Genomic DNA, 22,163 nt, shown 5'->3' with positions numbered 1-22,163 from the left:
TCCATTGGGTTAGTATGTATATAAATTATATATACATATGTAATATATTATAAATTATGTATTTGTTATACATTCATTCTGTATATACATATATGAATATATATATAATTTAAGATAGATTAATCCACTGCATTATTTCCAGGGCATCTTATGACTACAATTATTTCTACTTCTATATCATCCTGCTCTAACTGGAATTTTAGGAAAATTTAGTTAATATAGAGTATATAACATTTGTTTCTAAATATTTAATTTTCCAGGTACAGATTTTTTTACAATAAGCCACTATAAATCTATGCTTTTTCAGTATTTAGCTTACATCTTTGACATAAATATCTTGTAAAAGATCACCTTGCAAAATTGGATTGGGACTGCTTACAAGTTAATTACATGTAGATGACAAAGAGAACAAGCCCAAGAAAGAAAGAATATGGTTTTACGTCCCGTCGTTTAAAACTGTGCAATCAGCTCTTTTCAGTTAAGGGGGAGAGCAAACTTTGCAAGTTTTCTCTGCTAAACTTGGTCGTTGAATTTTGCCGCCACTTTCACATCCTCTTCTGATGATGAGAAAAATGCTCTGAAATGATTTGTTCATCTGGCTCCTGACTACTGTTGTTAAAAACACATTTTATGTAAGGCCAGAAACTATCAAACTCTTAGAGGAAAACATAGGCAGAACACTCTATGACATAAATCACAGCAAGATCTTTTTTGACCCACATCCTAGATAAATGGAAATAAAAACAAAAATAAACAAATGAGACCTAATGAAACTTCAAAGCTTTTGCACAGCAAAGGAAACCATAAACAAGACCAAAAGACAACCCTCGGAATGGGAGAAAATATTTGCAAATGAAACAACTGATAAAGGATTAATCTCCAAAATTTATAAGCAGCTCATTTAGCTCAATAACAAAAAAAACAACCCAATCCAAAAATGGGCAGAAGACCTAAATAGACATTTCTCCAAAGATATACAGAGTGCCAACAAACACATGAATGAATGCTCAACATCATTAATCTTTAGAGAAATGCAAATCAAAACTACAATGAGATATCATCTCACACTGGTCAGAATGGCCATCATCAAAAAATCTAGAAACAATAAATGCTGGAGAGGGTGTGGAGAAAAGGGAACACTCTTGCACTGCTGGTGGGAATGTGAATTGGTACAGCCACTATGGAGAACAGTAGGAGGTTCCTTAAAAAACTACAAATAGAACTACCATATGACCCAGCAATCCCACTACTGGGCATATACCCTGAGAAAACCATGATTCAAAAATAGTCATGTACCAAAATGTTCATTGCAGCTGTATTTACAATAGCCAGAAGATGGAAACAGCCTAAGTGTCCATCATCAGATGAATAGATAAAGAAGATGTGGCCCATATATACAATGGAATATTACTCAGCCATAAAAAGAAACGAAATTGAGTTATTTGTAGTGAGGTGGATAGACCTAGAATCTGTCATACAGAGTGAAGTAAGTCAGAAAGAGAAAGACAAATACCGTATGCTAACACATATATATGGAATCTAAAAGAAAAACATGTCATGAAGAACCTTGGGGTAAGACAGGAATAAAGACACAGACCTACTAGAGAATGGACTTGAGGATATGGGGAGGGGGAAGGGTAAGCTGGGACAAAGTGAGAGAGTGGCATGGACATATATACACTACCAAACGTAAAATAGATAGCTAGTGGAAAGCAGCCGCACAGCTTAGGGAGATCAACTCGGTGCTTTGTGACCACCTAGAGGGGTGGGATAGTGAGGGTGGGAGGGAGGGAGACACAAGAGGGAAGAGATATGGGAACATATGTATATGTATAACTGATTCACTTTGTTATAAAGCAGAAACTAACACACCATTGTAAACCAATTATATTCCAATAAAGATGTAAAAAAAATTGTTTCTAAAGGCTGATAAAAGACTACATTATTGATGAAAGGCATTCTGCAACTCAAATAAGTTTTAATAAAATATAAACTTTTCTAAATGAAGTAAAATACAAACAGGTTTGGTCAAATATTAAGTGTACCTGATTAAGGGTATTAGTTCAAAATGTTGAATACATTTCTGAAATTTCTCTCTTATGTATTCTTTAATAAAGTCTTAAAGTATAACAACAACAACAACAACAAAAAACACAAACAAAAAGAAAACACATTTTATAGATCACTTTACAATTCCCCACCTAGGAAACTATAGAGGACTTCTTTGTTCACTTGGAGAAGGAGAATAATCATTGTTTCTTTTTGTTTCAATGGATAATATTCATTTTTTCCTCCATGGTAGAAATAAATTTTTTACTTATTCCAAAAGATTTCATATTAGATTTTATTTAATGATTCTTAATACTGATATAGTTGGTCTATCATCCATGGTGAATGAAAAAATAGCATGATAATGGTGAATTCTTTTTGAAGATATTTTAGTATTGCCTATTTGTTTTCCTGATAAAAAATAAGCAGTGAAGCCATCCAAAGAGAGGAAACAAAGTGTAAGAAACCAATAACAAGTTTAAGGTAACTGGAGCAGGAGAAATGAGAATCCATTTCAAACAAGTTAGGAAGATGGGGATTCTGTGACATAAGTACCAATATATCAACAATTATACCTGAAAACTAAAAATCCTTCTAATACACACACACAGAATTTTATAGTAATATATGCCAAAATAAAAGAATTGCTAATGAGCATCTCTTTTGGATTTGGTTCCTCCATGTCTTATTCCTGCTCTAAAGAAAGTAAAGTAAAATAAATAAATCATCTGTTTCACATTGTCTGCCCTCCACCTCCTTCTGGGCCCCAGATACTGAGTTTCCATTTCTCCCAATTACTATACTCAGGATTGTGTGGGACGTTCAAAATATGCAAATCTGAGTTTTCACGAATAGAGGAAAGGTGTGGATTTTACAAGCATACTGGGGGATGGATGCGTGTTCAGTGTGAGAGAAGTGGATGAACGCACCATTGACAAAAGGCAATAGGAAGGAAATTAAATATAAGGCAGGTTGATAAGACAAATTACTACAAAAATAAATCTTTGAGAAAAATAGTACATTACAAACCCAGGTTATGATAAGTAAACAAAGATAACCCAAAGTTAGGTTGAGGAAGAGACAACTATATTCATGTCCAGAGAGGAATGTGCTGGAATTGTGGCATCTGTGCCCATGGTAGAGTGGAAGACTGAAGATGAGGTAGAGAAACATGCCATCCCATTTCTGCCCCTTCAACTTCATCTTTGCTAGTTTTATTTCCCTCAGCTACTGACTAAAAGACTAATAATAATCCCAGGAAACTCCAAGACTAACATTTTGGAATTCAGTTGTCCTTTTACTGACAAATTTGCTGATAAATTTATTGTAAGCCTGGAGTAAAAATTTTGATCAAGGACATTTTATTTACTGGAGTTTATTTCAGTTACTATACCTAAGACCTTGTATGAGATATCCATCCTATACAAGGAGAAACAGAAGCCCAATATGCCCTATAAAACATACAAAATTATTAGTACTAGTAGATTTTCAAATCTTTCTGGGACAATCTGTTAACTTCTTAAGCAAAATGTTGCTTTGGGCCTATTTTTGAATCATTAAATAAAACTTCCTTTTATTAGTAGTTCTCATTTTCGTGGCAGTTTTATCTGAAAGAAAATGAAACAATTCCAATGAATATTTGAGCATCCAAACTGAGGATCTTAGAAAAACTTTCTCATGTTCTACAATTTTCCATTTAAAAAAGGTAGCTAGGAATCACTGTTTTCTCCATCTCCTATCTCTCCTCCTTCATAAGAATTTTTGGTTTTGTTTTATTTTCTATTTCTCTTTGAAAGTTCTTCATGAATGCAGTGACCTCTTAAACAGGGTTCCCACTCTCCAAGTGGTATCCAAGCCATTCAGTAGAATGCAGAAGAAAATACAAACATATCTTGTAATCTAGAAAATAAATTAAACCTTACTAATAATTATTATTGATCTCTCCCAAACACACTTTATCCTCCTAGCATTGGTCACATGTAACCTAAGGTAAAAGATATGCATCTTGGAAGGAAAAAGGGAATTCCACAGTTTGGGGAGGATTGACAGAGGCACCCTGAACTCCTTCCTTTGACAACACTATAGTTCAGTGTGCCAGCTTTTTGAAGAATAGCAATCATCTTAATAGTAGAATCTTTACTATACTATGTGTATTAGTATTAACGCCACAACAAATCACCACAAGCTTAGCTGCTCAAACAACATAAATTTATTATCTTGCAGTTCTTTAGGTCAGAAGTCCTACATGAGTCTCACGGGGCTAAAGTCCAGATATCAGCAGGCTGAGTTCCTTTCTGGAGGTGCTAGAGGACAATATGTTTCCTTGCTCATTTGGATTTGCTGGCAAATTTCAATTCCTCATTGTTGTATGACTGTGGTCTCCATTTTCTTGCTAATTGGCAGCTGAGGGCCATTCCCAGCTTCTAGAAGCCACCCCATTCCTTGTCTCCTGACACTTTTCCTCTATCTTCAAAACCAGCAACAATAAGGCAAGTCCCTCTCATGTTTTGAATCTCTTATCCCTTCTCTCTCATTGCATCTCTCTGACCCATTCTTCTTTCTTTCCACTTTTAAAAACTCATATGATTAGATAGGTCCCACCTGGATATTCCAGGATAATTGCCCCATTTTAAGGCCTTTAATCTTAAAGTTATATGTCAAAAGTTTTGTCATATAAGATAACATATCAAGAATTCTGGAGATTATGGTCTGGGCATCTTTGAGGGACCATTATTCTGCCTACCACACCTTGAAATTATTTTGTGTCACAAAGAGGTTCACCTGCATCCTTGCACCATAATAAATAAACAAATAAACATTGAAAATAAAAATTTACTTAGCTGTTTACCTACAAAATAAAAGGCTTGGCCCATTATTTTAAAATATTAAAATGTTCCATCTTCAAATTGCAAAAACAATTGATTTTTGTCTCCTGATTGACATTAGGAGAGATTGAAATTTACTAGGTGAATTTCAATAAAAGCATTGGTATATTTGATAAATGAGGTTTAAGTGCTAGTAAATGATTTAGTAGTGCACCAACCAGGCACTTCTGCCATTTGCATTGACTAAGCACTGAGAGTGAACTTAAAATGAGTTGTCAATATGAAGTGAATCGTTAAAATTTATGTCCACACGAAATCTGCACACAAATGTTTAAAGCAGCTTTACTTACAATTGTCAAAACTCAGAAGCAACCAAGATGTCCTAAGTAGATGAATGGTTAAATAAACTAAGGTACACCCAGAAAATGGAATACTATTCAGCGAACTTTTAATCCATGAAAAGACATGAAGGGAACTTAAATGCATATTACTAAGTGAAAGAAGCCAATCTGAAAAGACTATATTCTGTTTGATTCAAACTATACAGCATTCTGAAAAAGGCAAACTATGGAAACAGTAAAAAGATCAATGGTTGCCAGGGGTTAGGGGTAGGGAGAAGGATGAATAGGTGGAGTATATAGGATTTTTAGGGCAGTGGAAATACTCCGTATGATACCATAATAATGGATGCATGTCACTTTACATTTGTCCAAACACACAGAATGTAAAACACCAAGAGTGAACCCTAATGTAAACTATGGGTTCTGTTGATTATGATGTGTGAGTGTAGGTTCATCAGTTGTAATAAATGTACCATTCTTGTGGGGGATGTTGATACTGGGGGAGACTATGTATGTGGGTGGGCAGGGGATATATGGGAAATATCTGTACCTTCCTATCCATTTGCTGTGAACCTAAAACTGCTCTAAAATATAGTCTTAAAAAAACAAAAAAAGTTTAAAAATGAAGTGAACCAGATTTTAGAATCATCTTATGAAATATAAAATGAAGGTTTGAAAAATAATTGTACCGTATTAGATTTCTTTCACCAAAAAAAAAAGAAAAATCAAATGAGTGGAAAAAGGGAGTTTTAAAACAAAATTTTTTTTAAAATAATGTTTATTTCAACTTCATCTCATCTCTTAAAAGGGATGTGTTTGTTTTTAAATAGATATTATTAATTTAGCAGTAATTCACATAACAAATATATTGTTATAAGTAAATATCCTTTATAAATAAATATGTGTATATTTATAGTTCATGCCCTAAATTTTTACTTATAGTTGTGAGCCACCAAACTGAAAATTATTATACTAATAAGTTCATACTAAATACATTTGGTTGCTAAACTGCAAGTTAAAACTACCTAAAAAAAAATCCTTATCAATCTATCATCACTTTTGCAAGAGTTTTATAACAGGTAAGTCAAATCCTGATTTGTCATCATTTCAATTTGCCACTCAAAATGTCATAAAAAAGTAGTTACTAAGGAGCCCAGGATCTTTCCATTTTGGAAATATTCAACAAACATTTTTTTTAAATGCCACGTTTTCTAATAGGCAACTGAATTTTAAACATTGAACTTTAAAAGTCACTGGAACATTTGAGATCTCATTTATACTTCTTCAGACTAGGGAATTTTACTTGCTGGTTATCTGAACACATATTCTCTCATTTCTTGCTGTGAAAACATCCAAATAAAATTTTTTAAATGCTTTAGCAACAGCTAGAAAACCTCTGGTTTACTTGGTTTCTCTATGGTTGTTGCATAATGGATTTTTTTGTGACTAGAAAAACTAGTCACAAGCAAAGATGTACATATTGTTAGCCAATGGGTAGTAAATTACTAATAATGTTCATAAATTTATTTTTCTTTGGTAGAATGGATTTTCCCCCCTCAAGTCATGCTATTTATTTGTGTTTGTGTGTTTGTGTTGTGTATGTAGTCAACACATACAGCACGTTCCTTCGAAAAATAGAAGTTAAATCCATCCCACTTACCAAACTATTCCCTGAGCCCCAGAGCCAATAGGCTTTAGATTCTGGTAGCGCTTGAGAACTGTGAAGGTTGAGTCTCCCACTTCCACGCTGTAGAACTGGTTGTCAACTTTGCTTTTGCTCATGTTGTAATGTTTGGCAATATATGACACATCCACTTGTTTATCGAATCCCTGTGAAAAAGAACAACAAAAACTTGAGACAAGAGGAAAACCAGAATGGCAATGAGATACAGAAAAGCCTGTTCTTTCAATGATTACTAATACTTTGTCATCTGTAATAATTATATAGACCTGCATTTAACACAGAAAAATATATATATATTAGTCCATGTAAGATAACCTGGAGTAAAATATCTTAGAAAAAATGCAAAGAAAAATTTGTTTTCAATATTAAAACTATTTATGATAAAATATTCTTAGATCTGCATCGTCTTTTCTGAAATGTTTCATTAAAACCATTTATTTATGCAGCAAACACCTACTGAACATATACTGGCCCCAGAGACTATGTTAGGTACTTCAGAGGTGATCCCTGATCATCTGTTATAACAGCCATATGAGGAAGAATGAAAGAATGTATCTACATCCTTTTCTCAGAAAGAACTGAGATATAAAATAATGCATAGTTTTAATTAGGCAAATTTAAATTAAATAGTGTTGATTTCATTTGCTCTCAATAATACCAAAAATGCTACTGCATTAAACATTGAAAAATTTTAGTCACTAACACTGTTCTAAACTGCCACATGACAGCTTTTTTATTTATTGCCAGCTTAGATTTTAAGTATCTCAATTGCTATATCTTTTGTTTATCATTAAGAGAAGTTCTATTAATTATATTTAGCAATTGAAGAAATTGCTATTTTGAATCATGATTTAGGAATATATATAATGTAAATATCCATTATCCATGATTATTATTTACCCATAAATGATCTTACATTGCTTTTTATGACATTAAATAGTTTGGATTCTGTAGTGAGAAGGAACCTTACAGAATACTAGCTAGCCTTTTCCTTGTGGCACACACTGGCGGATGTTTACCCAATAGTCACTCGTCTCTTTCTTGCTGATTTTGTTCAGGTTTTGAGCACTCACATGCTCTGTGGGTTCCTTCCCAGTTCCAGCACTTGAAAATTGAATACTCTAAACCAGTAGTTTTCTTTAGAGGTGACACTAACCCTTAGCAGGCATTTGGGAGATCTGTGGGCATGTTTTGGTGTGCCACAATAATAGAAGATGTGGCTTATCGACCAATGCTGGTTGTCCTGCAATGAGTGGGACATTCCCACACAATGAATAATTACATACTTACATCTTTTGAGTATGTCCAAGCTTTAATTAGTAAAAAACAAAACAAAACTGGCTTTAATGTTCTGAGCCCAGAATCTAAACTAAAGATCTTTGTACGGTTTTAATATATACTGACCTCCGAAAATCTAATTCTCACATAATCTGAAAGAAGATTTAAACCTCCTTAGGCTCTGGACCTGTAGTTGGTAATAAAGCCATTTCCTTAGACATTTTTGGCATTTCATTTCTAATTAAAAAATTGAAATAGGAGTACAAACTAATTTGCCCTGTATGCTCTTGGATGAGAGACAGACAGCATTAGTAATGAGGAGAATACAATGGGGACTTTGTGGACAAGGGTGGCAAAACCTACGAATCTAGTACAAGAACCTTAAGACCCCAGATGGGCTTGAGAGCAGAACAGTCGTGACAGGCACCAGCCTATGACTGGGAGGCATATGCTAGCAACAATCCAGTACAAATGCACACAGACCTCAAAGAACAGAGTGGACTATAAATTAGGAATCTAGGTTGTTTGGATGGAGACTGAAAATTCAGGTAATTCACAAATAAAATCATGAGAGGTCTGAAATCCAAGAGGCAGTCTATGAAGTACAGAATAGGAAATTAAACAACACTATTAAGAATCAGGGCATTGTGAGCCCATTCATGGAGACTAAACAGGGTTTAGAATTTAGACAATGGGTGTGGACAATAGCAGAAACAAGAACATTATAACGATCCTTTATTTCAACTACAGTATCAGGAACTGTTCTCTACACCATAGTCCATTTCTATGCTAGACTTTTTAATGTATCAGTAAACTAACCCTGCTAAAGTTATTTTTTTTCCCTTGGTAAGGAAAGGTAAAAAAGCAACTGGAGCTAGACTAACAAATGAATTTCATCTGTCAAGGTTAATTTGGTACAAAGTGCCCGACTTGCCATTTGTCATGTTCTGACCCTTCACATCCTGTACTACTCTAGCTCCTGACCACCCACAAAACTCTTAGCACACACTAGTCTCATCAAAACTAAGTAATCTATTTCCCTTTCCCCACATATTCTCTTCACCTCTGAAACGTCGCTATTCCAACTGCATTGCATGTATGTAGTAATCATATGTAATAAACTTTATGTTCTAGACTTCTGGCACTGGAGATACAAAAAAAAGATAAGTTCCCCATCTAGATGGAGGCAGTAAAATAAGCAAGTAGTTAAAATATGGAAAATATATTTTATAGCAGAATAAAGAAAAGATGCTAGGAACAAACAGGGAGTAGCAACTAATTGCCTGCATTCATTCATTATCATTAATTCATCCAACTACTATGTATAAAACAACCATGAATGCCAAGTCATGGTATAAAATTGGTAATGTTGGAAAGAGACTTGATTTGTGTTTTCTCTGGCTAACTATATGCCCAGTCCTCCCCTCTAACTGGTTCTCAGATGTGAGTGCGGATTTGGACTACCTGGGGAGCTTGATAAAATAAAAATCACTGACATAAAACCTTGGAGATTTGGATTCAGGTCTTCAGCATAGGTCCTGAGGATTTGGAGATTACTAGGCAGTCCAGGTGATTCTGATTTGAGGATCTGACTTTGAGAAAGGCAGCATTAGAAAATCATTCTCACAGTGTGCTCCCTGAAGCATCAGTATCAGCATCACCTGTAGACTTGTTAGAAATGAGGCTGCTCACTCCCACCCCACACCTATTAAATCAGGAACTCTGGGGCCCAACATTCTGTTTTAATAAGGCTTCTAAGTATTCTGATGCATATTGAGAATCACACACTGGAGTGGAAGGACTGCCTGAAGGCTGTGAAACAGATCACACAGCTCTGCCTGAGATATTTGGAAACTAAAACACTTATTATGAAGCAGAAATAATATTTCTGCTTCTGCATCAGGGAACATACAATTGGTGTCTTTACGTATTGCCAAATTCCATTGTTCATGGCAAACACAAACTGGAACCAGAGTCCTAGTTAGGACAAGGATTACCCTACATCTCAGATTCAAATATTTGAAAGACACCCGCTGCTCCAGACTCAAGAACTAACGAAGTCGTGGTACTCAGGACAAGTCACCAGCTGGCCAAGTGCTATAATGGAGTATATCATTTCATCACAGCAATTGTTCACACGCCTGAGAAGTACCCTGTAATTTTTCCCAGTGCATACCTTTTCATGTAATGGGGAAGTTACATACAGACTTGGTGGTAGTTTGGTAAAATGGTTAAAACAATCATAGAGCTTAGACTAAGAGCAAAATTTTAGCTACAAAAGTATTCCCAGTCAAAAAGAAACAAATAAATCTATTCAAATTAAATACCTAATGCCCTGACACATTTTCTAAAATAAAAGCTACTCAGTGATTTTTTTATCCATTTGAAAGCATATAATTTCTCACAATAAGATTAAAAATCATCATTGTAAAATCTGTGAATTCACACACACATACACACACAATTTCCTTCCTCAATTTCCATGCAGTCTTATCATGACTATAAAGTTCAAATATAAACTTTTCTCTAAAAATAAGTCTATGGGGCTTCCCTGGTGGCGCAGTGGTTGAGAGTCCGCCTGCCGATGCAGGGGACACGGGTTCGTGCCCCGGTCCGGGAAGATCCCACATGCCGCGGAGCGTCTGGGCCCGTGAGCCATGGCCGCTGAGTCTGCGCGTCCGGAGCTTGTGCTCCGCAACGGGAGAGGCCACAACAGTGAGAGGCCCGCGTATCGCAAAAAAAAAAAAAATTAAATAAATAAATTTAATAAATAAATAAAAATAAGCCTATGAAAATATGTCATTAAGCACACTATGGAAAAATATTATCAATGCTGAAGAGATTTTTCACCCGTTATATGTTTTAGTATATTCCTATTCAGATCACAGAACTGATGATTTGAACCCAAGACAGGAAGAATCAGAAATTCGTACTGGGAAGGCATGACTGGCCAATAGTTTAAGTCAGGGATTCTGAAGTTTTAATATGGATCAGAACTACCTGAGGAGCTTGTAAAACATAGATTTTTGAGTCCCACTGAAAAGTTTCTGATTCAGTGGGACTAAGATAAGGCCAAGAGTTTGTATTTCTAACAAGTTCCACACTTGGAGAACCACTATTTTAGAGAAGAGTAAGAGATGTCACCATTCAAAAAAGGCTAGTTGGAGTGGCAAAAACTGGAGGAAATGCAGGTCAAACCAAGTAAACAAAGGATGTGGAAGTTAAAAATAATGCCATGATGACTTTCCTTGGTATCAGCACCTCTATAAGCAGGCCCAGCTGTCATTTTCCCGGGATGTGTTTTCCTATCTCACAATTACAATAGAGTGTCCAGTCAATTTTCTCTCAATTATCTCATGAAAATAAACATTCCATCATCTATTTATATTAAATTTATACTAAAACATTTGAGAAGAATGTATGAAACTCACAGGTATTCATAAATGCTTGTCAAAATGAAAAGTGTTTTTCCAGAGAAAAAATTAAGATGTTTATTAAATTAATTATAAATCAGAAATGTTATATTAAAAATGAAAAACATCACAGTGGTGACTTTTGGAGATCAATACGGCTCAAAATAACTACAGGTTTAGAATAGTCTATTCTACCATTGATTCAAATTAATTTTAAAAGTAACTTATTCCCCCACTGAATATTAATCTTATATTTAAATGACTCAATGATTTATCTTATATTGATATAATAAAATTTTCTTTGAAAAAATTCAAAGCAAACTCATTTCCTCCTTGCACCCTATCTGCCAAAAAAATTTTAAGCTAAATTCAAAGAAGACTTTATTGCTGCTGGCAGTTTGATAGGAAGAGAGGAAATTTGAATATAATCTGTTCTGTGAAAAGACAGCATATTACACAGACCTATAAGAAAGGGCTTGTGTCATGATTCCTATCATCAGTTCAGGTGCTAGCCCATAGCTATGGAGTTTGAAAAGAAAAATGTCCCACATTACTGATCTTATCCTGCAGGTGTCCAAAGCTTTGATTGCATTTTTCTCAGACTTAATAACCTGTATTTCACTCCCTCCCCATTTTCACTTGTGCATGACTGGCCTGTGTTACTGCTAGTCAGTTCCTGAACAGGAAACATTAAGGTTTAAGAATTTTTAGATGTTACACTTCCTTAGTTTCTCTTGAATAAAACTTTCAGTTTCAGCTGAAAAGAGCACCAAGTCTGGATTAGTTCTGCACTTAACACCTATGAAACCAAGTCATTTTATTCCTTCATTCATTTATTATTTATATTCTGTATGGTTTCAAAAAGGATTTGTGCAGCTCACCATAAAAGATATAGAAACAATAAAACCATTAAATCCAGTTTTAAGAATAAATGTCAAATAAAGCAGGCTAAGAGATGACTGTTTTACCAGAAGACTTAAGTTTTGAACATCTACTGTCTTGAGCACAAAAGTTAGTGTCACGCTTCCAGCAAGCCAAAGGAAAAACATGACAACAAGAAGACCACAGTGAGTGGCAAGTTTTGAGTCATTAATTTCATAAAGTATACCATACAGTAGTTCATAGGAAAGGTAAAATTTCTCTAGCACTCAACCCCAGGAAAAAATATTCAGTAGTTCTTTATATAATAACCCTGGAATCAAACAACAGGCAGTAGATACAGTACTTTTTCATCAAAGACATAGAAATATGCTTCATATGATATCACCTCTCAATAAGACAAGGGGAGAAAGAAAGATGAACCAGCATTAGTCACTTACCTAGTAAAGGTGAACTTTGTATTCTGTTAAATACTATATTTAACACTAACAGCAGATGAGGAAAGTGGCATACAGAGCTGTTAATTGGCTCAAAGTCTTGGAACTATTGATTAGTGCTATCAATTAATATGAATTAAAGTTTGTCCAACTCCAAAACATGTGTTCTTCTTTTACTAAACCATTCACTAGTTCAGCTAAAATAACTTAGAACAGTGATGTAGTTTTCTTATGATAAGGTGAGCTGTAGGAATAGAGCTTGAGAGAGATGAGTGAATAACACATCCTTCTCTTTCATTTATCAATTGTCTCAGACTGGAGTTTGAACATAACACTAAACAATTCAGGGCTGAAGTAGACAATCTTGTGTTGTTGATGGAAAGCTGGATTTTCAGAGCTGCCTAGAATTTGTTAAATGTTTATAGAGCACCTACTATATGCCAGGCACTATTGAAGATGCTATGGATGTAACATTGATCTAGCTCAACAGGATAGCTAAGATGAATTCGCTACAAAATGCATCTCCAGAAAATGAACTGGTCAATCTGTTGGATATTATTTTGTCGTTTGGATACTGAAAAGTATCTGCCAAAAGTGGTGATTCTGCTTTTGACACAAATGATATTGAGCTCTTCAGTCTTACAGTTATGGCCAGCATGTTGAGTTGCTCTTGCCCCTCCAAGATTGTTATATAAAGTCAGCAGAAACAATGCCAGCTACTCTGTTTGTTATGGCAGAAAGGCATGCGTTCAATCCATTTAAAATCCGAATCAAATTATCTACATATTAGTTTTAAAGAGGGATATCTGAGATAATCCTTAACAACATTAAGGATTAGATTTTGTTTTGTCCTGAGTATATTTTCCCCATTCAACTTCTTGAAGTGTTACTCTTCAAGGAGGATTACAGTGTGGAATCTAAATCACTTTTATGTTGGTTGGCCCAGAGATGGTTGCTCTGTGGAATCAATGGCTTATTATAAATCAGTAATGCAGTAAAAACTCTAAGACTTACATTATGTTTAATCACAATTTTCAATTATGTGAAAAAGCACATAAGAGTAATCAATAGTAGAGCAGGCAGGCATGGCTTCTGCCTGCCTGTTCTTTTTATATAAAGGAAGACAGCTAGTACTGTTTGAATACCTACTAAGCACCAAGCTAGTATTAGGACCAGATGCTGTGCTGGGTGTCTAATAAATCATTTCATGTAAGACTTAGTATTCTCATTTTGCACTTGAGAAATCCTAGAGTGAGGATTTCAGCAAAGGGTAAAAATTCAGCTTTTATCTAAGAATCCTTACTGTGAGGCCTTGGGCAAGCTTTTTACAATCTTAGCCCTAGTGTCCTTATTTATGGAATGAGGGCAGTACAATGCATATCTTGGAGAAATTGTGAGTTTTGTTCCAGATCACCACAATAAAGTGAGTCACACAATTTTTTTCATTTCCCAGTGCAAATAAAAGTTAGGCTTACACTACACTGTAGTCTGTTAAGTATAAAAAAAATACATACCTTAACTTTAAAATATTTTATTGTTGAAAAATGCTAACCATAATGAGCCTTCAGCGAGTCATAATCTTTTAGCTGGTGGAAGCTCTTGCCTCAATGTTGATGCTGCTGACTGATAGGGTGGTGGTTGCTGAAGGTTGGTGAGGCTGTGGAAACTTCTCAAACTAAGATAACAGTAAAGTTTGCCACATCGATTGACTTCCTTTTACGAATGATTTTTCTGTAGCATGCAAAGCAGTTTGATGGCATTTTACCCACAGTAAAACTTCTTTCAAAGTTGGAGTCAATCCTCTCAAATCTTGCTGCTGCTTTATCAACTAAGTTTATGTTATATTCTAAATCCTTTGTTGCCATTTCAACAATCTTCACAGCATAATCACCAGGAGTAGTTTCCTTCTCAAGAAACTACTTACTTTGTTCATCCGTAAGAAGCAGCTCCTCATCTGTTAAAGTTTTATCATGAGAGTGCAGCAATTCAATCACATCTTCAAGCTCCACTTCTAATTCTAGTTCTCTTGCTGTTTCCACCATATCTGCAGTTACTTCCTCAACTGAAGTCTTGAACCCTTCAAAGTTATCCATGAGGGTTAAAATCAACTTCTTCCAAACTCCTGTTAAATTGATATTTTGACCTCTTCCCTTGAATCACAAATTTTCTTAATGACATCTAGAATGGTGAATCCTTTCCAGAAGGTTTTCAATCTACTTTGCCCAGATCCATCAGAGGAATCACTGTCTATGGCAGCTATGTCCTTACAAAATGTCTTAAATAATAAGACTTGAAACTGGATATTATTTCTTGATCCATGGACTACAGAATGGATGTTGTGTTAGCAGGCACGAAAACAACATTAATTTCATCTCCATCAGAGCTCTTGGGTGACCGGGTGCATTGTCAATGAGCAGTAATATTTCAAAAGGAATCTTTTTTCTGAACAGTAGGTCTCAACAGTGGGATTAAATTATTCAGTAAACCATAGTGTAAACAGATGTGCTGTCATCTAGGCCTTGTTCCATTTTAGAGCACAAGTAGTGTAGATTTAGCATCATTCTTAAGGGCCCTAGAACTTTTGCAGTGGCAAATGAGCATTAGCTTCAACTTAAAGTTACCAGGTATATTAACCCTTAACAAGAGAGTCAGCCTGTCCTTTGAAGATTTGAAGTCAGGCGTTGACTTCTCCTCTATAGCTATGAAAGTCCTAAATGACATCCTCTTCTAACAGACGGCTGTTTCGTCTATGTTGACAATCTGTTGTTCAGTATCACCACCTTCATTAATTACCTTAGCTAGATCTTCTGGATAACTTGCTGCAGCTTCTACATCAGCACTTGCTGCTTCATCTTGCACTTTAATGTTAAGAAGATAGCTTCTTTTCGTAAACCTCATGAACCAACCTCTGCTAGCTTCAAACTTTTCTCCTGTAGCTTCCTCATTTCTCTCAGCCTTCATAGAATTGAAGGGAGTTAGGGCCTTTCTCTGGATTGGGTTTTAGCTTAAGGGAATGTTGTAACTGGTTTGATCTTCTATCTAGACCACTAAAACTTTCTCCATATCAGCAATAAGGATGTTTCATTTTCTTATCATTTGTGTGTTCACTGGAGTAGTGATTTTAATTTCCTTCAAGAACTTTTCCTTTGTATTCAAAACTTGGCTAACTATTTGGCACAAGAGGCTTAGCTTTTGGCCTATATCAGCTTTCAATGCCTTCCTCACTAAGCTTAATCATTTCTAGCTTTCAATTCAAAGTGAGAGACATACAACACTTTCTTTCACTTGAATACTTATAAGGCATTGTAAGATTATTAATTGGCCTAATTTCAATATTTTTGTGTCTCAGAGAATAGGGAGGCACAAGGAGAGGGAGAGAGACAGGGGAACAGCCTGTTGGTGGAGCAGTCAGAACACACAACATTTATCAATTAAGGTCCTCATTTTAAATGGGCCCCGTTCATTGTACCCCTCAAAATAATTACAATAGTAATATCAAATATCACCAATCACAGAATATAATAAAAAATATAATAATAAGTTAGAAGTTTGAAATACTGTGGGAATTACCAAAATGTGACACAGAGACACGAAGTGAGCAAATGCTGTTAGAAAAATGGCACTAATACAGATGCTCAATGCAGGGTGGCCACAAAACTTCAATTTGTAAAAATAATAGTACCTGTGAAGTACTATAAAGTGAAGCACAATGCAACAAGGTATGCCTGTAATCTACTTCTTTTGATTAGTGGGAAAGTTAAACGTGCTAATCTATGTAAAGCTCTCAGCATGGTATAAGCTTACAGGAAACTCTCAACAAAGTTGTTTGTTGTTGGGCTTCCCTGGTGGCACAGTGGTTAAGAATCTGCCTAGCAGTGCAGGGGACATGGGTTCGAGCCCTGATCCGGGAAGATCCCACATGCCGTGGAGCAACTAAGCCCGTGTGCCACAACTACTGAGCCTGCACTCTACAGCCCATGAGCCACAACTACTGAAGCCCGTGTGCCTAGATCCCGTGATCCCCAACAAGAGAAGCCACAGCAATGAGAAGCCCACGCACCACAACAAAGAGTAGCCCCCGTTCACCTCAACTAGAGAAAGGCCCTGCACAACAATGAAGACCCAATGCAGCCAAAAATAAATAAATAAAATTAATTTATTTTTTAAAAAAGTTGTTTGTTGTTATTATTATTACTATTACTAGTACTATAGTTATCATTATTATTGAGAAGTTAGATAACATTTAAAGACATAGCTAATTAGTAGTTTTAGAATGTTTTTAGCCAGAAGTTGGCCTGGGCCATAGTGCCATCCCAAGACACTATGATACTGCTATAAAATCAATGTATAACCAACAGGGTTCAGAATGGTCAGGTAATAAAATACTTTTCTGTGTTTTCATTTGTGGTGAAGACAGTTGTTCTGTGGGTACCCACATGCTCTACTACATTTCCCAGCTCCCTTGCAGTTCTGTTGGGGCCAAGTTGCTGTATCTGGCCAGTGGACTACATGAAGAAGCGGCAGGTATCATCTAAATGCAGAGGCATTTAAGAGGTGTGCCTCTACAATCCACCTCTTTCCACACTGTGATGCCTTAACTGGACATCACAAGATGGCAGTTCCTGAGTCACAAGATGACAGAAGACAAAATTCCTAAGTCACCAGATAGAGGAGAGTCCTTACCAACCTGTTCTAGACTTTGTATAACAGGAAATAAACTTTTGTTCTAATAAGTTACTGAGATTTGAGGTCTATCCACTATTGCAGTATGTTTTTCATTCAATAAATTTTTTTTTTGGCCTTACAATGTGCCAAGTAATGTTCTAAGCACTGAGAACATAAAGCTCCTGTCCTCATGGAGCTTAATATTAAATTGTCCCTTACAGGATCAAAGTTAGAATGCCGGCTTCATTATCACAATGATCTAACTACTAAGCTAATCACCTTGAATTCTATGTACACTTCTGATCTGCATATCTGCAATTTGTCTTTAATAAAGAAAAAAGAAGCATAAAATAGGCAATAATAAGAGGTATTATATAATCAAGATGGGACAAAATTTCAAGGTTAATTAAATAACGGTTAATTTTTAAAAAATACTTTCTCAGGGTAGGAGGAAAAGGTTGTTTCATCATAAGGAGAAGAAAAATTCATTTAAGAATCAAAATGTTTAAAGTGAGTTATCTGGATTTCACTGACTTAATCTGTAAAACATGCTTTTGTTTTTTTGGAAGGGAAAATTGAAATGCTACATTTAAGAATATGGAACATCGGACTTCCAAGATGGTGGCGGAGTAAGACGTGGATATCACCTTCCTCCCTACGAATACATCAAAAATACATCTACATGTGGAACAACTCCTACAGAACACCTACTGAATGCTGGCAGAAGATCTCAGACTTCCCCAAAGGCAAGAAAATCTCCACGTACCTGGGTAGGGCAAAAGAAAAAACAGAGACAAAAGAATAGGGATGGGACCCATACCTCTGGGTGGGAGCTGTGAAGGAGGAAAAGTTTCCATACATTAGGAAGCCCCTTCACTGGCGGAGATGGTGGGTGTGTGGGGGGGGAAGTTTCGGAGCCATGGAGGAGAGCACAGCAACAGGGGTGCAGAGGACAAAGCAGAGAGATTCCCACACAGAAGATCGGTGGCGACCAGCACTCACCAGCCTGAGATGCTTGTCTGCTCACCCACCGGGCCAGGTTGGGGCTGGGAGCTGAGACTCAGGCTTTGGAGATCAGACCCCAGGGAGAGGACTGGGGTTGTCTGTATGAAGACAGAGTGAAGGAAGCTAGTGCTCCTCAGCTAGCCGGGAAAGAGTCCAGGAAAATGTCTGGACCTGCCGGAGAGGCAAGAGACCTTTGTTTTGGTGTGTGTGAGGAGAGGGGATTCCTTCCCAGTGTGCCCACAGAAAGCAGAGCACTGCCTAAGCAAGCTCCAGAGACAGGCGTGAGCCGCAGCTATCAGTTCAGACCCCAGAGACTGACATGAACTGCTAACTCTGTGGCTGCTGCCACCAAGAGTCCTGTGTGCCAGAGCAGGTCACTAACAACACCACCCCGGAGCATATGCAGCACACCACTGCCAGGGTCACAAGATCCAGGGACAACTTCCCCGGGAGAACACACGGTGCACCTCAGGCTGTTGCAACGTCATGCCGGCCTCTGCTGCCACAGGCTCACCCCACATTCCAATTATGACTACCATACTCCTCCCTACCCCCAGCCTGAGTGAGCAAGAGAGCCCTAATCAGTTGCTGCTTTAACACCCTCCTGTCTGGGCAGGGAACAGACACCTGAGGGAGACCTACTTGCAGAGGTGGGGCCAAAACCAAAGCTGAACCCCAGGAGCTGTGTGAACAAAGAAGAGAAAGGGATATTTCTCCCAGCACCCTCAGGAGCAGCACATTAAATACCCACAGTCAACTTGATAGACCCTGAATCTGAAGAATACCTGAATAGACAATGAATGTTTGCAAAATTGAGGCAGTGGACTTTGGGAGCAACTGCAGACTTGGGGTTTGCCTTCTGTGTCTAATTTGTTTCTGGTTTTATTTTTATCTTAGTATAGTATTTAGTGTTTATCATTGATGGATTTGCTTATTGGTTTCATTGCTCTCTTCCTTTTTTTTAATATATATATTTTTTCCTTTTTTTCTTAGTGTGTATGTATATGCTTCTTTGTGTGATTTTGTCTGTACAGGTTTGCTTTTACCATTTATACTAGGGTTCTGTTGGTTTTGTTTTTGTTTTTTTGTTATTCTCTCTTGCTTTTCTTCTGAGCCGTGTGGCTGGCAGGATCTTGGTGCTTGAGCTGGGGGTCAGGCCTGAGTCTTTGAGGTGGGAAGGCCAAGCCCAGGACATTGAACCACAAGAAACTTCCCGGCCCCACATAATATCAATCGGCAAGAGCTCTCCCAGAGATCTTCTTCTCAACACTAAGACCCAGCTCCATCCAATGGCCAGCAAGCTCCAGTGCTCAACGCCTCATGTCAAACAACTAGTAAGACAGGAACACAACCCCACCTGTTAGCAGAGAGGCTGCCTAAAGTCATACTAAGTTCACAGACACTGCAAAACACACCAGCAGATGCAGCCCTGCCCACTAGAAGGACAAGATACACCCCACCCACCAGAACACAGGCACCAGTCCCCTCCACCAGGAAGCCTACATAACCCACTGAACCAACATCATCCACTGGGGTCAGACACCAAAAACAATGGGAAGTATGAACCTGCAGCCTGCAAAATGGAGCCCCCAAACACAGTAAGTTAAACAGAATGAGAAAACAGAGAAATATGCAGCAGAGGAGGAGCAAGGTAAAAACCCACCAGACCTAACAAATGAAGAGGAAATAGGCAGTCTACATGAAAAAGAATTCAGAGTAATGATAGCAAAGATGATCCAGAATCTTGGAAATAGAATGGAGAAAATACAAGAAACATTTTACAAGAATCTAGAAGAAATAAAGAGCAAACAAACAATGATGAACAACACAATAAATGAAATTAAAAATACTTTAGAAGGGATCAATAGCAGAATAACTTGGCAGAAGAATGGATAAGTGACCAGGAAGATAAAATAGTGGAAATAACTGTCACAGAGCAGAATAAAGTAAAAATAATGAAAAGAATTGAGGACAGTCTCAGAGACCTCTGGGGCAACATTAAACACACCAACATTTGAAGTATAGGGGTCCCAGAAGGTGAAGAGAAAAAGAAAGGGTCTGACAAAATATTTGAAGAAATTATAGTTGAAAACTTCCCTAACATAGAAAAAAAATAGTCAATCAAGTGCAGGAAGCTCAGAGAGTCCCATAAAGGATAAATTCAAGGAGAAACACGCCAAGAAACATATTAATCAAACTATCAAAACTTAAATACAAAGAAAAAATATTAAAAGTAGCAAGGGAAGAGCAACAAATACTATACAAGGGAATCCCCATAAGGTTAACAGCTGATCTTTCTGCAGAAACACTACAGGCCAGAAGGGAGTGGCAGGACATATTTAAAGTGATGAAAGAGAAAAACCTACAACCAAGATTACTCTAACCAGAAAGGATCTCATTTAGATTTGACAGAGAAATTAAAACCTTTACAAACAAAGAACTTAAGAGAATTCAGCACCACCAAACCACCATTACAACAAATCCTAAAGGTATTTCTCTAGGCAGGAAACACAAGTGAAGGAAAAGAACTACAATAACAAACCCAAAAGAATTAAGAAAATGGAAACAGGAACATACATATTGATAATTACCTTAAATGTAAATGGATTAAATGCTCCCACCAAAAGACACAGACTGGCTGAATGGATACAAAAATAAGACCCATATATATGCAGTCTACAAGAAACCCACTTCATACCTAGGGACACACACAGACTGAAAGTGAGGGGATGGAAAAAGATATTCCATGCAAATGGAAATCAAAAGTAAGCTGGAGTAGCAATTCTCAAATCAGATAAAATACACTTTAAAATAAAGACTATTACAAGAGAAAAAGAAGGACACTACATAATGATCAAGAGATCAATCCAAGAAGAAGATATAACAATTGTAAATATTTATGCACCCAACATAGGAGCACCTCAATATACAAGGCAAATGCTAACAGCCATAAAAGAGGAACTCGACAGTAACACAATCACAATAAAGGACTTTAACACCCCACTATCACCAAAGACAGATTACCCAAAATGAAAATAAATAAGGAAACACAAGCTTTAAAAGACACATTAAAACGGATAGACTTAATCGATATTTATAGGACATTCCATCCAAAAACAACAGAATACACTTTCTTCTCAAGTGCTCGTGGAACATTCTCCAGGATAGATCATGTCTTGGGTCATAAATAAAAACTTGCAAAATTTAAGAAAACTGAAATCGTATCAAATACCTTTTCTGACCACAAAGCTATGAGACTAGATATCAATTACAGGAAAAAATCTGTAAAAAACACAAAAACATGGAGGCTAAACAATACGCTACTAAATAACCAAAATATCACTGAAGAAATCAAAGAGGAAATCAAAAAATGCCTAGAAACAAATGACAATGAAAACACGACAAGCCAAAACCGATGGGATGCAGCAAAAGCAGCTCTAAGAGGGAAGTTTACAGCAATACAATCTTACCTCAAGAAACAAGAAAAATTTCAAATAAACAACCTAAATTTACATCTAAAACAATTAGAGAAAGAAGAAAAAAAAAAAACCCAAAGCTAGCAGAAGGAAAGAAATCATAAAAATCAG

The 22,163-nt window shown here is 36.6% G+C and overlaps 1 protein-coding gene across 4 annotated transcripts in view; it reads right to left on the bottom strand.

Moving 5' to 3' along the window:
• The window catches only part of MAPK10 (mitogen-activated protein kinase 10), a gene marked incomplete at both ends in the record, with an annotated part of 165,438 nt that overhangs the window by 133,252 nt on the left and 10,023 nt on the right, over positions 1-22,163 (bottom strand). For 3 of the 4 annotated variants that reach the window (XM_082653758.1, XM_082653759.1, XM_082653760.1), the window contains one exon: positions 6,876-7,045. In XM_082653758.1, the coding sequence (XP_082509884.1) occupies positions 6,876-7,045 (170 nt within the window). Of the gene's footprint in view, positions 1-6,875; positions 7,046-22,163 lie in introns of those variants that run through there. The other variant, XM_082653761.1, reaches the window with a different exon arrangement.

Source organism: Grampus griseus (assembly GCF_964374135.1).
Source record: "Grampus griseus genome assembly, chromosome: 4".
Lineage (NCBI taxonomy): Eukaryota > Metazoa > Chordata > Mammalia > Artiodactyla > Delphinidae > Grampus > Grampus griseus.
Note: the sequence above shows the minus strand (reverse complement) of the source record. Positions and strands in the feature narration are given on the sequence as shown.